This window comes from Pinus tabuliformis, chromosome 6, assembly GCF_031772625.1.
Source record: "Pinus tabuliformis cultivar Carrire ecotype Pingquan chromosome 6, CPIR1, whole genome shotgun sequence".
Taxonomy (NCBI): Eukaryota; Viridiplantae; Streptophyta; class Pinopsida; order Pinales; family Pinaceae; genus Pinus; species Pinus tabuliformis.
In genome coordinates, this window is record NC_142292.1 from 375,936,030 (window position 1) to 375,953,405 (window position 17,376).

Sequence of the window (17,376 nt, forward strand, 5' to 3'; positions counted from 1 at the left end):
CTTTGATTCTGGTTTTGGCTTTACAAATGTTTTTTCTTGTAAATGTAAATAATTATTTAAAGAATCACATTTTTTTAATAATTAAAGTTTATAATTAAAAAATGAAAAGTATTATAGCTTCTTCATTTCTGTATGGCTTATTTTCATTTTCCGTGACTTTGATGCATTCATAACCTCTTATTCTTACTAGTTTTCCATCTATGTCGTTCTATATTTTCTATCAACTCAATGATGGAAGTATCCTTAGGCATGTTTTCATTAGAGGAATAAGGTTGTAGGGTATGGATGAGGAGAAAGAATAATGTGCCTTTTAATATATCATGGTGTATTTTTTAGTATTTTTTAATATATTGGGCAGTGTATTTTTTAATATATTGGGCAGTTATTAATGGGTTATATGTATAATCATATTATTATTATCTAATTTTAAAGTCACAGCGAAGTCATACATCAAATTGGTGTATGAGAGCTTTTTGTTTGTGGGATAAGGGACCCAATTTTGCCTAGTTATTTCACTGCTATATTTACAAAGGCATACAAACTCTACCCCATCTTATTTTGAATCTGTAATCTTTTAAGAGGAAACACATGTTCTCAACCATTAGACCCACTCAGATTGTATAGAAAGTAATAGTAATATTAGCATAAAGACATTAATAAATATGATTGATATAAATCAATAAAATTTAAAATTTAGTCTCTATATCAATCAAATTAATAAATTAATATAATTTTACTAGATATAATATATTTATAATATAATTTAATTAATATAAAATTGAATTCAACCATAAATCTAGATATTAACTAAATATTTTTCTTTTATATATGCGTGTTTTTAACGACTCCTTACTATTTAATAAAATAAGCACTGGCCTCCCATCTGAAAATATTATATATATGCAAGAAGTTCATGAACGTTTCATATTCCGGAAGCAGCTTTGCCCATTGGGAATATATTCAGAGCTGTGGTGGAATATATTGTACATCGAAAAAAATGGCTTTCGGGATTTATAATTTTCGAATTGCTCTGTTTGTACTGGTAATTGTAATGGGGTGTAGCGTTATTGATTGTTTTAGGGCCCATCCTCTGTCTGTGAGATTACGTAGCCATGATGTACGGAAACAGCAGAATGTGGTTGCCCAGTCGAATGGATATGAGACACATAATTACACTCAAGTTCTCGACCATTTTTCGTTCGTTTCAGAGTCTCGCACCTTTCAACAGAGATATTTTCTCAACAAAACTTTCTGGGGTGGTCCTCTCAATAACTCTCCCATTTTTGTTTGCATGGGAGAAGAGGCTAGTCTCGATGATATAGTCCTAGCTGGTGGCTGCGGCATCGTGATCGAGAATGCACCCCACTTCAAAGCACTCCTCCTCTTTGTCGAGGTATAAAGTTTAGCTTTCCAAATTTTAATCCTTAATTTTTTAATCTCTGGTAAAAGCATTGAGTAGATCAATAAGATTATTTAAAATTTTGAATTGGTATAGATTAATTAATTTTCTTCAGGATCTTTTATTACAAAAGACTAGCAAGTTTCATTTGAAAAGATTTGAACAAACTTAAGTTAATGACTTTCATCTTTAAAAACTTGAACCGAACAGACCTACAAAATTAACCTCCACCTGTTAACAGTAACAAATTTATCGTTTTTGTTTATACTTTAATTTTTCTTTTAATGCTTCCTCCGATCTTAAACTATCGTTTTGTTTCGTATTTTTATGTAGCATCGGTATTATGGGGAGTCCCAGCCGGATTTAATAGGTGACCCATTAAATCCCGTGGTCAATAAAAGCACGTATGGCTATCTCACTTCAGAACAAGCGTTGGCCGATTACGCGACCCTGATTACAGATTTAAAGAAGAATTTATCAGCGGAAAATAGCCCAGTGATCGTGTTTGGCGGATCATATGCAGGAAGTAAATCATTTCATTTCATGTCATAGTTGAAACCGATTATTAATTCACCTCTTATAAGAAGAGTTTCGGGAACATAATTGATATAGATCACAGACACCCCAATTCAATAATTAACCTCTTTATTGTTAGTTTTAATATATGACCGTGCAATTGCAGTGTTAGCTGCATGGCTTCGTTTGAAGTACCCACACATTATACTAGGTGCACTGGCGTCTTCCGCCCCAATTCTGTTGTTCCACAACCTCATTCCTGACTATAGCTTCCTCGCCGTTGTTACAAAGGATTTCAGAGTATGTTTTTCATTCATCAATATTGTCTCTCAAATCATCAATTATCTGAGACCTTATGGCTGTGATTCTATGTTTAATAAACACAGGATGCCAACGAGAGCTGTTATACTACAATTAAGAATTCGTGGGGCGAAATGGACAGACTTGCTTCTCAGCTCGGAGGCCTCCAAAATTTGTCCAACATATTTAACACTTGCACGTAAACCGAAACTCGAAAAGAATTGGAAAATTAGATTTTAAATATTTTATCCATCTGCTCTACTCCACATTGATCAGATCGTTCTCTTTCTGTGGTGCTTCTCAGCAATGTAACTGATGTAAAGGCCTTGCATGATGTGTTGATTGATATGTACGAACAAGCAGCACAATACGACTATGCTGAGGTCATAGGCGTAAGTAGTGAATAATTTATTACCACCACATATCGAGTTTATCTTCGATATAAATATAACTCAATTTAGGATTTTGATAAATGGGCATTCTTGAAATGTAAGGTGAATGTATATTTTTGAGACAGGTTTTTGGCACCAAAATTTATTTGCTGATGTGTTTGGAACTAACAAGTATGGTTAATCGTCAGGACAAGATGAAGAACCAGATCTAGGCATAGCTTAAATAGTGAAAAAGATTGTTTGAATGACCTTTCTATTATGCCTGGATCTGGTTCTTCATCTTGTCCTCACGATGAACCACACTTGTTGATTCGAAACACCTCTGCAAATAAATTTTGATATGATTATTGCCAAAAACTTGTCTCAAAAAATTTGATTGATATCACAAAAGCATCAATTCAATATTAGATTTTAAAATTAAATATATTTATGTTCATAAAAGGTTTTTTTCTAATATCAATAATCTAAAAAGTTTGCACACTATCTCTTTCCACACTCGGTTCTAAGCTTGCTTTTTTCTCAACAGTGGAAAATGAAGATTTGTTCGGAAATGAATATTAACATCGTTGGTAGTGTAGATATGCGACGTCATCGATAGCGCTCCCGAAGGTACCGACATTCTGGTTCGAGTGTCAGCCGGAGCCGGAATAGTTTACTCATTCTGCCTGCCAGTTTTTTTTCCCGATCAATTCTACCCATGGTTGTGGCAGGTTTGCGAATGTTTTTCATGATTAATAAATTTAATATGAAGCTGTGAGGAGAGAATCTGATTGAAATTTACAGGCATGCTCTAAGAGAAGATAATCTGTCTGTTTTGCAGACGTGCACGGAAATGGTGTTTCCGATTGCCCAGAATCCGAATAAAACAATGTTTCCCCTTAAGATATTTGATCTAAAGTCCTATGCCGAAGATTGCAAAAGGAGATATGGAGTACTTCCCAGATCCGATTGGGTGTCAACTGAATATGGCGGCCGTGTACGTTGTAGATTAACGTATCAATATGTATGTGCATACATCTGGCCTAAGCTTTTATAATGTGATTTATTATAATTTGTGTGCACGCAGGACATAAGAAAGGTGCTGAAACACTTCGGGAGCAACATCATTTTCTCGAATGGTTTGAGGGATCCATGGAGCAGTGGCGGGTAATTCACAAGACATTAGTCATTAGTTTTTACATGGAGCTTTTAGCGCTTTTGTTATAATCGTTTGCATTCTTTTTACGGGATGAATTGCAGTGTGGTGGAGAATATATCTGAAAGTATCGTCGCGCTGCCTACCAAAGAGGGTAAGCACAAATATTATTTCGGAAAAGACTGAATATTCATATAGCAAATCTAGACTGAAATTCTGGTGATACATTATGAATGGCAGGAACCCATTGTCTAGACCTATTTCCTTCTTTGCCAAGTGATCCAGAATGGCTTAAAGAACAGAAATCAAAGGAAATCGAGTACATCAAAGGCTGGATTGAACAATACAACTATCAGTTTCTTCATAAATGATGCCACCACTGAAACTAATAGAAAGCGTTGCAGGATTAAGTATGGTGCAGTAAAGTTAATTCATTTACGGTAAGCAAAATGGAGAAACATTAACCAGTATGTACATTCTTTGCTAAGAGAGACTGTGACTGTGACTCTTTTCAAAGGCGTCTCCATAGTTGGTATTATAGTTCATATTTCTTTTGAGGTTATTGAAGCCTTTTTTCGGTGGATCTTTCCTAAATTCAGAAAAGGTTTTTGTGTAACTTGAGTGTTAGGTCATTGGATTTAAATGTTTTAATTAAACTTTTGACTAAAATAAGTCATCCCCAATATTTTAGGATGTTTTTAATAAGAGTTAGCAATCGAAAATCAAGATTTATTTCAAAATGTTGGTTTAATGAAATTGATGGATTAATTTTTTTTAGATGAACATGTTTCGTATGAACGTTATTTATGGTTTTTTTTGGTTACCAATGACACGTGGTATTAGTAACATTGTGGCATTAGGAATAGATGATGATATTTATAGGTGGTATTAGTAATAGATGATGATATTTTTTCTATTATTATAACAATTTATTGAGAAATTAAGAATACTTATAATAACATTCTAACCCAATGTACTTAAACAGAATATAAAAAAAAATCAGTGACTTAAATATTTTCATGGGATGAAATTACATAAAATAAAAAATTAATTAAAGAATTAAATTAATATAAAAAATTCCAATTAGTTTAAACAGAATTGAGGTCATACAGTTAATTATTTATTTATTATTTTTAGATTTTATATTTTTATAGTTATAGTTTTGGAAATAGATTTTTTTATGTAATAGTTTTATTTTTATGTAATATAAATTATTTAAATGCATAACATATATATATAACCATGTTAGATCTATATTAAATCTAGATTAAAAGGTGCGAACCTTTCTTCAAGTTTTGCACTAAAAAAAGAGATTTGCACTTTGACAGATTTTCTCACTCTCAGGGGTTTGATAGATTCAGAGTTAAGATGGATCTAGCATCATAATAATAATAAAATTATGATTTAAGTCATTTGCATTTTTCTTTAATCTTAACAATATGAAATGTATTATGATGGAAGTGTATTAATTACCATACAACTCTATTAAAATAATTTACACAAAATATACAATGTATAATAAAATATATTTGTTACTTGAGTTCATGTTATTAATGACGAATATGTTTTTTATTTGATTAAATTCTATATATATATATATATATATATATATATATATATATATATATATATATATAACTTGAAGTCCAAATGTGTATGTGCATTATGCTCAATATTGCTTTATGGATCTCAAACTCGTAGACATAGGTCTTATCCACAACTTCTCTAGCATTTTCCCTCCTCTTAATATGTGGATTAACAAAAAAAAAAGGATTTCATTGCTAAAGGGAAGCCTTAAATTTTTATTTTTCCATAACGAGTTTCTTTTCATTTTTGTTTGAAGAAAATATAGATATGGATTTGATCTTCCAAAGTGGTCATTACTTCTTGGGAGCTTAAGGACATTACTTAAACTAATGGAGTCTATACTTTAACTTAGAAAATGAAATTTCATCTCCATTGTTGGAATGAGGACACATATGAAATATAGGAAACACCCCTAGAAATATATAGATCTAGTAGAACCCAAAGATAGAATGTTCACCTGTGTTATAATTTAAGGAGAAGTAGAATTTGAACATCGTCTCTCATAAGTCATCCAAATCTGTCTTAATAACTTGAGCTTCATTCAATAGGTAAATTAAGACCAAATACCTTTCAAGTGAAAAGTGTGGAATGAATATAGAAATTTTACAATAGAATGCTTGAATGTAATTCATAAAGAAAAGAATGTAGAGAAAGGACGGAACTGAAAACAACCAAAAAATAAAATGGATACAAATAAGTTGTCAAAATCTGAGCTTCCTCCTAACATTGTTGCCCTCACTTCAGCAAGCTATTCTCAAGCACTCTCTTCCTCCAACCTTTAAGCCCTATGTAAAACCCTCCCGCCGCATCTACCCAAGTAATCGGCCAACTGGGGTAAACATGTGACGAGAAGTTACTATGATATGATTCAACTTCCTAAGTCACCTTAAGGAAGTGGAACCGATGGAAAAACAACATACAGACCTTCCACATCAATAAGAAGACCCTCATGAACCATCCCAACCTCTGAGGTAACCAAACCCTTAGTTCCACTTTGTTTTTTAACCAATTAACCCCCGAACTCTCCTATGGTATGGGCATTCCAGCATCCAAAGGGCTCTCGATGCTCCCAATATGTCAGTGTCCACGGGATGCTAGCACCGCACTGGCTTACTGTTGTGCTAGCATCCCTGGGACATGAGCCATTTTTTAGGCCAAAAGCCCACGATTCTACCAAGAATTCAATGACATTTTCAGAATCCATGATTTACATAATTCCAATTTTTACAATCATAAAGTCACTCGAGGACTAAGCATGACCATCCCCAACTGGGACTAACATTTTTTCAAACACTTGGCATCAGCGCAATCTATAGGAAATGAATACAAGAAAACGCATAAATGAATGATAAATCATATGAGAGTTGACAAGAAGGATCACCACCCTCTCCCCTATATCTTATCATAAAAAAAGAGAGTAAAAATGACAAAATGGATATTATTATTTTTAGAGGGAACTGATAATATTTCTAGATATATGTAATAGATGGGAAGTCACATATTCATACTTCAGCTCAGGATGGAGACTTTAGGATACCATCAAAAATTGAATAGGAATCTAAAATTGGAACTAGAGTTTAGACTCGGGCGGGACTTTTTTAGTCACCCTTAGTCCAGTTTAACTGGTCAGACTACCTTCGTGGAGAGTTCTTGTCAACTTGCCATGAAGTGCAAGAGAAAATCAAGACCTTCCACTATTCGTGGCTCTTGCTATTAATCGTGTTGGTAGTGTGGGAACTAATAGAGGAGAGCCAATTCCCCTCAGTCACACCAAACCTTCCTGAAGTAGTGAAGTACGCTTCACTGTGGGTGATCAAGGACGCAAAGCGTGTTTGGGACAAGAGGTTCTTCTAGATCTTGATGGAAATGAATATAAGGATGGCCATTAATCGCAAGCCGTGATTGTCACCCATGGTATACACTAACCTGCAGAGCTATGTCAAGTTTAAAGTTGATTTCCATTGAATATCAATAAGGGTACAGAAGGACCCTACGCAGAAGTGGTACGAGTTGCTGTACCTAGCCACGCATGATGCCAACGATGCGGTGTTGGATAAATGGTCGGCAGAGTGGCGCACCTGATCCAGGTGGATGTTGGTGGCCACCCACCTATCCCATTTGGACCCCCACAACTGTCTCTTTTAGTTTTTCTGTTTCCTTAATTATAGCACAGTTTACTATTTTTAGCAGTTTTTCGGGTCCTAAACTTCCGGAGCCGCTTTGAGGCCCTAAACGACATTTTTTGGGAAATCCACCGCCAGTGATTTTTCTATCTACAAATTGCCTTTTTCGTCATAGTCCTCGGAGAGATCTTTCCAACGGGCTATCATGCGCGTCAAACGGAGATAGTACGACCAATTCGCGACCCCGGGAAGTTGATGTACCAACTTACCCAAAAACGGGGCCCACAATTTGGCGTTTCATCTTCTAGGGTTAGGTTTTGGAATGTGAAGGGTTTTGCATTGTTTATCAACAATAAGTAGGCCCTCAAGCCTCATTGTAACACAGTTTTTGGAGAACAGTTCAGAGGCATGTAGCCGACACATCTCTTCTCAGAGATAAGCTACCATCGCCCTAGCTGGGTTATTTCCATTTCTATTTGTAAGCATATTTCAGTATTTTACAGTAATGAAATGAAGTATTATTTCCACTGCATATTTTTCTTTATGATTATCTCTATATTTTATTGCGTTCCTGTTTAAATCCGGATCAGTGGTATCAAAGTGGTCTGCTTTTTCTCTGTTTTTATTTGCATGTCCCCAACGAGGTCGGGATATAAGGAGTTAGGTCTGGAACTGGTCGAACCTTTGCAAGACCAGCCTCGCAAATATTGACGACCTCCCATGGCGGATGAGAAGAAAAATGAGGGGGCAGGAGATCCTATCAAAAACTTGTTCGAAGAAGCCCTCGATCGACAAAGGAACACGATGATGGATAGCTTTGCCCAAATCCTTTAGTGGCTACCTAGAGGCGACGCATCGGCTTCCAATAGCTACTCTGGAAATGCAACACTGTTTAAGGTACAAGTTAATTTTGAAATCCCCATCTTCGAGGATCAAATAGACGCAGATGCTGTAGATAAATGGTTAAATCTACTCGATGGTTATTTTTCTGTTCATGAATTTTCAAGTCGAGAAAAGATTGTTTTCGCTCTTCTCAAAGCAGCCCCCCACATCAAGGACTGGTGGGAAACCTACTGCGAATAGAAGGATGAAAGTATAGGCTCACTGTTTTCAGCCGCACCCACTTGGAATGACTTCCGGGATGCTATCAAGGAGCAGTACTACCCTGTCAAAAGCTATGAGGACAAATACATCAAATGGACCACACTGCAGCAGGGACGAGACCAAGATGTGCGGGAGTTCACAAACATTTTTCATACCCTTCGCACACAATTGGGTATCAAAGATTCTGAGCTGCATCTAGTACTCAAATACTGCGACTGCCTACACAGATACATCCAGGAAGAGATGGAGTTCTTGAACATCTCCTCACTCGGCACAACATACCGATACACTGTCAAAATCGAGCAAAAGTTCAAACAGAAGAAGCGAGACTTTGGATCTGCAAATCCAAAGCCCAAAGGACAAAGCCAAGGCGGGGTGACCCAAGACAACCCGTCGAAGCCGCAAGAAAAGAACAACACCACGAAGCCGAAGAAGGACACAGGAAAGTGGTGTGAGTTCCACAAGAGTCCCACTCATAACACAAGTGAGTGTCAGACCAAGCAGTCGTTGGTGGCCGAGTTGAAGGCTTCCGAATCAGATGCATGTTCCGACTCTGAGTCAGAAGCCGACAAGGGGAATGACAAAGGGAAGCAGATCATTGATGCAGATCCCAACACCACTGTTGCTACTGACAAGATCCAGAAAAATGAGCCCAAAGATCCAGAGGAGGGGGAACGTCTTTTCCACTCACAGATGTGGGTGAAGGGTTCGCCACTGCAATTCATTGTCGACTGTGGTAGCCAAAAGAAACTCATTTTAGCAGAGGTCGTGAAGCGGTTGGGCCTACCAACTACACCACACCCACAGCCATACAGTATCGGTTGGCTTCACGAAGGACGAGATCTCAAAGTTCGCTGACAGTGCCACCTTTCCTACAGCATCAAGCCCTTCACAGACGAGGTATTGTGTGATGTTACACCTCTGGATGTTTGTGATGTACTATTAGGCCAGCCATACTTGTGGAGGCGACATGCTGTGTATGAGTCAATGCCTCGCGCTGTCATCATTTCTTTGGATAATTCATTATACAGGATACCGGAGGTAGCCCCACCTACCGCCACCTCTTTGATCACTGCTAAGGAAGCCAACAAGCTCATCTCACAAACTAGGAAATTTATTTTCTGTCGGGTTCGCTCCCAAAGTAAGGGGAAGATCGTTGCTACATCCATGACCCCTGTGAAGGATTCCTCCACACAGCAGCAGCAATAGAGGGATACAGTTGTGACAAAACACAAGAACAACTTCTACTTACCTAGAGGGGTACCACACAAGTTTCAGGTGGGCGAGAAAGTTTGGTTACATTTGCAGAGGGAGCGCCTTACCAGAACCCATCAGAAACTCAGACCACTTCGACATGGTCCTTACACCAATAACAATGCTACGGGAAACAATGCTTTGAAGCACAGCATTCCTCCATTCCTTCGCTTGCACAGAGTGTTCAATTTGGACCATTGCCAACCATACTCCCCACCATTTCTGGACACATCAGAGATTGCAGAACAGCTCACCAGAGACCCAGCTCAGCAGAAGCTTCCTCATCTCAGGGAGGAACTCAACGCAATGGGGACCATTGCTTCCTAAGGGAGGAGGAATGATCCAGGTGGATGTTGGTGGCCACCCACCTATCCCATTTGGACCCCCACAACAGTCTCTTTCATTTTTTCTGTTTCCTTAATTATAGCACAGTTTACTATTTTAGCAGTTTTTCGGGTCCTAAACTTTCGGAGCCGTTTTGAGGCCCTAAACGACGTTTTTTGGGAAATCCACCGCCAACAATTTTTCAGTCTAAAAGTAATCTTTTTCGTCGTAGTCCTCGGAGAGATCTCTCCAACGGGCTATCATGCACATCAAACAGAGATAGTACGACCAATTCGCGACCCCGGGAAGTTGATGTACCAACTTACCCAAAAACGGGGCCCACAATTTGGCGTTTCATCTTTTAGGGTTAGGTTTTGGAATGTGAAGGGTTTTCCATTGTTTCTCAACAATAAATAGGCCCTCGAGCCTCATTGTAGCACAATTTTTGGAGAACAGTTCAGAGGCATCTAGCCGACACATCTCTTCTCAGAGATAAGCTACCATCGCCCTAGCTGGGTTATTTCCATTTCTATTTGTAAGCATATTTAAGTACTTTACAGTAATGAAATGAAGTATTATTTCCACTGCATATTTGTCTTTTTGGTTATCTATGTATTTTATTATGTTCCTGTTTAAATCCGGATCTGCACCACCATGGACTTGGTGGTGGGTGGAAGCAAGATCATTGCATAGAAGAAGAAGGAAGAGGTCAAGCTAAAGGTGGCGTAGGTAGTCCAAAAGAAGAAAATGGAGCCCGTTAAGAAGGACCAGGTGGAACATGCAGGAAAGGAGGCAGGAAAATAGACATGTGGCACAGAGCGAGGCTCTGACAAAGGCATGCGGTCGCCTTCACGTACGACTAAAGAGGAGGACACAAAGTAGCATGACATGGACCATCAAGAGACGTCCACCTACATTAAGCGCCCAAGTGAGCTGGAGAAGGGAGGGTCCAGAAAGAAATCCAAAGCGACACCAAGACATCGTTGGACCCTATCACATTGACGGAGGGTGACTTATATGACATCTATGACACAGTCAAAGATGTCACCACGGAGACTCTACAATAATTTGAAAAGAAACAACAAATTATCCTAGGGGCCATCTAGACCAGGCTACAAGATTTGTAGACTCGTGCGACACAAGCTGGTACATTTTCCACTAGCTTGTCTATCGGCACATCGGAGGCTGCCGATATGATGCACACGAAGGCTTCTGGTGTGATAGTGCTTCCAGATGGAGCATTGGCAATGGAAAATGAGGCTGATAGACCCACTTTTGGCGCCTTGAAGGGAGTTGGACTAAAATTGGCAGCGCTTCCGCATGAAGCACTCCACCTCTTGTAGGATGGAGTAATTGCAGAGCTCAGGGCCCACAAGCACTACACCCTCTAGGTGATTAGTGAACAAAATATAAACAATGAGCAGATGGCCCTACAGAGTAATGCTGCCATCACTGCTGAGGCCAAGGCGACCAGCCAGAGTAAGAAGATCATATAGGTCATGGAGGAGGCATGTAGAATGGTCCTAGAGTTGGTCATTTTGAAGGAGGAGCTAATCGAGGTCCACATATGCAAATTGACCACAAGGGTGCGTGATACTAGGATAGAGATGGTGTGGGTTTATATGGAGATGAACCTATAGATTACAGAGCTCCAGTTGAGGGCCCAACCTGACCGCTAGAGGTAAAGGAATAACAGGAGACCACTGTCATAGAAGCAGTTGTAACGATTGAGAGTGCAGTAGCAGACTGCACACAGTTATTCAAATAATCGTTTAAGGTCCTAACCAGCTTGCAAGAGGACTTCAACATCTAGATGCTAGAAACAAAAGCGCTTGAACTCCAACAAAGCTTTGATGAAGTTAAGGGCACAATGTGAACCGTCGCGCTAACACAGAGGTTAGCTAAGCTGCAGGAAGCCAAGCAGCTGAAGGAACAGGTGGACACAATGTTGCACAAGGAAGTAGTGTTGAAGGCACAAGTAAATCCCTGGATGGAGGAATCTTACACAGTCATAGGAAATATTGAAGGAAAGCTTGCGAATCTACAAGAAAAACAACAAAAGATTTAGGCTGACAGTGCAAGGGCAGTGATTGAGAAAAAAGTTGAAGATGCGAAGCAGGCAGCAACTCAGTGGACAACAAAAGTTGCAGTCATTAGGGTCGAGCTGGATGAGCTTCGCACGAAGATCTTCGCACCTACTGAGTGACTAGAGGGCGAGTCACGATGTTTGTGTTGGGGGCCTGTTGGGAGCCGGATCTCCCAAGGGCATTTTTGGTGCTAAAAGCCCATGTTAAGTCAATTTTTTGCAATATAATTGTAAAGACTCCACATTTTGTGGTTGTGGAGTGCGAAGGTGTTATGTGTCAAAAAGGGTAGTGTACCCTTAGTTTTTTAAGGTAGAGTCAGTTGTAAGATCTAAGTAGTTTAGAATTAATCAATAAATAAACCAATCAATAGAATGGCATAGAGTGACAAATTTGAAGAAGAAGTCTGAGTCTTGGGTCATAGTGTAGATAGAGGCTTTGCAGCTAAGTGCGTAGAGGCCTAGGGTAGAAGTCTACAACTAAGTGCGCAGACCCTTGCAGTTGTGTGCACAATGTGCACAGTGTCTGTAACACTTGGGAGATATTAATAAAAGCAGTTATTTTGTAATTTCTATGTATTTGTTTTTTTGACGTGTTTGGATATCTTTTGTATGAATTTCCTTTATTATGCTTACATGATGCACGAATGAATGTAATTACATTGAATAATTAAACACCATTACAAATATTTGCTTATGCAGTGGTAACTTGAAGTATTTGACAAGATAATCAAATCACTTAGGATAATTGTGGAATCTGCACAACATGCTGCCATAGCAACGTGAAAGTACTTGAGGCATCACTTAGGGCTGCATGAAGGTCGATTGTATACTTTCGTGAAGGTATTGAAGGCCGGAATAGAGGGTTTGTCTTACAAGCCCTAGAGTGAGACCACCTGCGTGAAGGCAAGATAGAATAAATCAAATGACATCACCACCATCTTAGGGTGCGGAAATGTGGTTCCATCATCCCCCCATATTGGTTCAGGTGATTCTTCAGTATGTGCTTCACGGGCTGATGCCAAAAGGGCTAGTAGTGTAGGGATTTGTTTGGCTAATTAACATTAAACCTGGGTCAGGCCCCCTTAAGCCAACATGAGGTGCAATTACAAGAATGTTTTCAACTTCTATTTCTAGTTCAATATCTCCCAGAATATTGCAACTCATGACAGATTTTAATAGCTGGCGGCTTGAATCAAAAAAAGAATTGGGACTGCTCAGAAAAGTGATAATGGCATCACCCTCTATCTTGTCCTTAAAACAAAGAGATTTACTAATGGTAAGGATAGGTCTAACTTCTTCATTCTTAGGTTCAAGCTCTTTCATAGGTATGGGTTTTTATATTATGGTAAATCCTAGTTTATCTAACTAACTTGATTTTGCAAGGGGGTAGAGGATAAGATTCCTTGTAATTTCCCCATTGCATATTACTATATTTCAATACTGACACCCAATGTAAGCATCTTCAATTGCAAGCCATGGCCTTCCTAAAATCAAAATATGTCCACTAGCTGGGGATTGGGTGTCTAAAACCAACAGGTCAACATGGTATTTCCATGAGTCTACAAAAATGGTTATGTCTTCTAGCTTCCCTACCAGTCTTATAGAGTCCAACGATTGTCTTACCTTGACACCCATTTTTGTCTATATTTCCTCTCTTTTCCTATACTTATCACCTAAATAATGCAATAGACACAAGGTTTTGTTGAAGGTAATCAATAACATGTCTTCTTCTTCATGCTTGACTATATACCTTATTATTTTGTTAAAGAATGAATATGGCTAGAAAATTGGTTTCTTTCCACACCTAATCCAGAATTTTGTAGCTGCCTCCATTGTTTTGAAGGTTCAGAAGCTCCAGCTTAGTGATGAAGGATACAGATGGATAGGTAATGGTACGCTAGTGGATTCCTTCCTATTCCCTCTAGCCAGTTCATCAAGATGATTGCATGATATCACGGTCAAACCCCGAAGTCAAATACAAGATTGTCGCCGGAATAGAATCCGAGTTTCATTGAAACCTTATCAAAATAAAGGTATTTATGCTTAAAATTCTCATGATGTTATGCCAAAGACTTATTATAAAAGCTATGGCTGCACTGTGATTTGGTGTGCACCGGATGATGTAATTTTCGAAACAGTTTGTTAGATTTCGTTTTGTAAGTAATAGACTTGGTTTGATGTTTGTATGTGCTGCATTCATTGGATATTATGGACTGATTCGTGGAGGGCCCCTACGACTAGTGGCAGGTCTTTAACCAATTGCAATTCTATTTCTTTCATTTCTTGAATACTCTGTTTTTGTGTGGAGAAATGTAGTATGATGAGTTCGCTAGTGAATCTTTATATGCATGAGCACTTCCCTTTGCTTTATACCTAGTTTAATCTACTATTTGAATTGATTTTTATCTGGTACAATATGGTTATTTCATTTCCTTTTTATCTAGTGTAGTCCAACTATGATTACTTTATATTGTACTTGTTGTTCAAAATATCTTGTCTGGATGAAATTGAATAAGTAAAAGAGTGAGAGTCTTCTCCTTAACAATTGAATTCAGACAATATTCCTTTACATATTGATAAAATAGATTTCTCTTTCACTTGGTAAATTAGAGTTGCAGCATAAAAATTCAATAAAAAAATCCAAAATAGTCTAACACAAGTAAAATCTAGAATCATTCTCATATCATCCATAAACTAATTCAATAGAGAATAACCCCTAAGAAATTAGCTGAAAACTTTAGGGATTGAGACATTAATATAATTAACGACACCATCTCCATACTAATCTTAAGTTTAGGCCCTAAAAAAAAACATAACGACATAATAAATAACTTCTAGCACATATAATGCATGTGTACTTCATCAATATACCTACCCTGGTTGACAATTTATGATTGACAGTTTAAAGACATTAAATTGGCCAAACATTTTGGTGCCATTGCGGGGGAAGTACAAATAGAAGTTAAAAAAAAAAGAACAAAAACATGACATGCGTAGGGATAGAGACCCTCTCTTGTCCAGAAATAATAAATCTACAGCTGGGATGGTCAGCGGGGCAGAATTAGGAAATTTGCTTGATGCCTTCAAAACAAATATTTTAGGGAGGCTAAGTGAGCAGATAGACACCCTTAAAATACAAAACAAGCAAAATTCTAAAAATGTTGCATTATCCATCTTTTGTCCTAAATGTCAAAAGGAACATTCTCTAAGAGAGTGTCCATTAGATTCAAAATCCATAGAAACTTGTGTCATATGTGCAGATAATCATTGTATGAAGGAATGGCCATCCTTACCAGGTCTCAAGGTTGTATCTAATGATGACAGAATATTAGAACCAGTAAACCCTGTCTACTTTATAGCCAAAATACCATGGCAAAATGTGCAACGAAATCAATCACAAGGATTCAGACCACAACAATATGCTTAGTCTTCACAAAATAATTGGAATTTATCTAGGCAGCCTAGCCGCAGTCACATCCTTAGAATCAAGGATGGAAAAATCCTTATGGAGCCTATGCTCAATATCAACAATACTCACCATCCTACCTTCCACCACAATTTCTACCACCATCTAATCAAATTCCCCAAGCTAACGAATTACCACAAATGCCAGTTCAGAATCAAAACCCATAGCTCTCCCTACCATTTCCAAAAAGACCAAATCAATTACTCGTTCAACCACTTTTGAATCCTAATAATAAAATACCACAACCTATGTAGACTCATCTAAAGTTGAAGTCATTTCTAAGTTATCAGTGCCAAGTTGTCAAAAATATGTTAGAAGTTTTCTCGATTTTAATGGATATTATAGAAGATTCAAACAAAACTTCACAAAAATTGCATCCCTAATTTTTAAATTGCTCACCAAGGACTGTGAATTCAATTGGGATTTTGAATGTCAAGCTACCTTTGAAACTTTGAAAAAGTTAATTTCTGAAGCACCTATCTTAAAAGGGCCTAACTGGAAATTGCCTTTCCATATCTCAACGGATGCTTCAGATTCATCCTTAAGAGTTGTTTTGGGAAAGAAATATCTTACTCATGCAATCCATTATACTAGCAACAATTTAACTCCTGCAGAGTTAAATGATACTGTAACTGAAAATGAGTTTTTAGCTGTAGTTCATGCCATTAACAAATTCAAACATTACATAACTGGCCATGAAACTTTTGTTCACACGGACAATTCTTCCATTAAATACCTAATAAATAAACCAGTCACTAATGGAAGAATAACCAGATGGCTCTTACTGCTACAAGAATTCAACATAATCATTCTAGATAGGCCAGGAAAGCAAAATATAATTGTTGACATTTTATCTAGAATACAAAATGAAAATAATGATCAACCTGTGGAGGGTAAATTTCTTGATGAATATCTTTTTGCAATATCTACTATATCACCTTGGTATGCAGATATTGCTAACTATTTAGCTACATGAAAAATGTCATTTCATTTATCTTCTAGAGAAAAAAGAAGAATAGTCAACAATATCACATCTTATTCATGGATAAATGAAGAGTTATAAATGACAGGACCAGATCTCATCATCAGCAGATATGTTCGAGAGGACGAAATACCAGAAATACTTAAAGCTTGCCACGATGAACCATGTGGGGGACATTTTTCTGACAGAAAGACTGCTTACAAAATCTTGCTTTTAGGATATTATTGCGCTTCCATTTTTAGGGACACCAAAGAATATGCTAAAGGATGCGACAGTTGTCAAAGAATGGGCAAACCCACTCTTTCAAATGAAATTCCATTGCAACCACAGGTAGTCATTGAAACATTTGAAAAATGGGCACCAGATTTTGCTGGACCAATCAGCCCAACTTTAAAGCAAAAGAAGTATATTCTGGTATGTACTGATTATGTCACTAAATGGGTAGAAGCTAAAGCACTTCTTTTTGCTACTGAAAATGTTGTAGTTTCATTTCTTTTTGAGGATATTTTTACTCATTTTGGTGTTCTAAGAGAAATTGTAACAAATCAAGGAACATAGTTCACATCCAGATTAGTGCAGAAGCTTGTGGATCAATACAAAATCAAACATCGGAAGTCCACTCCATACCATCCACAAGCCAATGGACAAATTGAGTCCACAAATAAGGTGATTGAAGAAATCCTTACCAAGACTATACATCTACATATA

General features: G+C 37.7%; 1 protein-coding gene across 1 annotated transcript; it reads left to right on the forward strand.

Moving 5' to 3' along the window:
- Positions 1-997: 997 nt before the first annotated feature.
- Positions 998-4,113, forward strand: LOC149258869 (uncharacterized). Its single transcript, XM_089438776.1, has 10 exons — positions 998-1,393; positions 1,733-1,925; positions 2,082-2,215; positions 2,302-2,414; positions 2,520-2,607; positions 3,186-3,317; positions 3,428-3,583; positions 3,674-3,753; positions 3,847-3,896; positions 3,983-4,113. The coding sequence occupies exons 1-10, from the start codon at positions 998-1,000 to the stop codon at positions 4,111-4,113; spliced, it is 1,473 nt and encodes a 490-aa protein (XP_089294902.1).
- Positions 4,114-17,376: the final 13,263 nt, after the last annotated feature.

What these genes read in the sequence shown, in the direction of transcription:
- LOC149258869 (XM_089438776.1), top strand. Translation starts at nt 998, where the DNA reads ATGGCTTTCGGGATTTATAATTTTCGAATTGCTCTGTTTGTACTGGTA. An exon ending in AACATATTTAACACTTGCAC is followed by an intron (nt 2,415 to 2,519) that starts GTAAACCGAAAC and finishes GGTGCTTCTCAG; the next exon opens with CAATGTAACTGATGTAAAGG. An exon ending in CGCGCTGCCTACCAAAGAGG is followed by an intron (nt 3,897 to 3,982) that starts GTAAGCACAAAT and finishes TATGAATGGCAG; the next exon opens with GAACCCATTGTCTAGACCTA.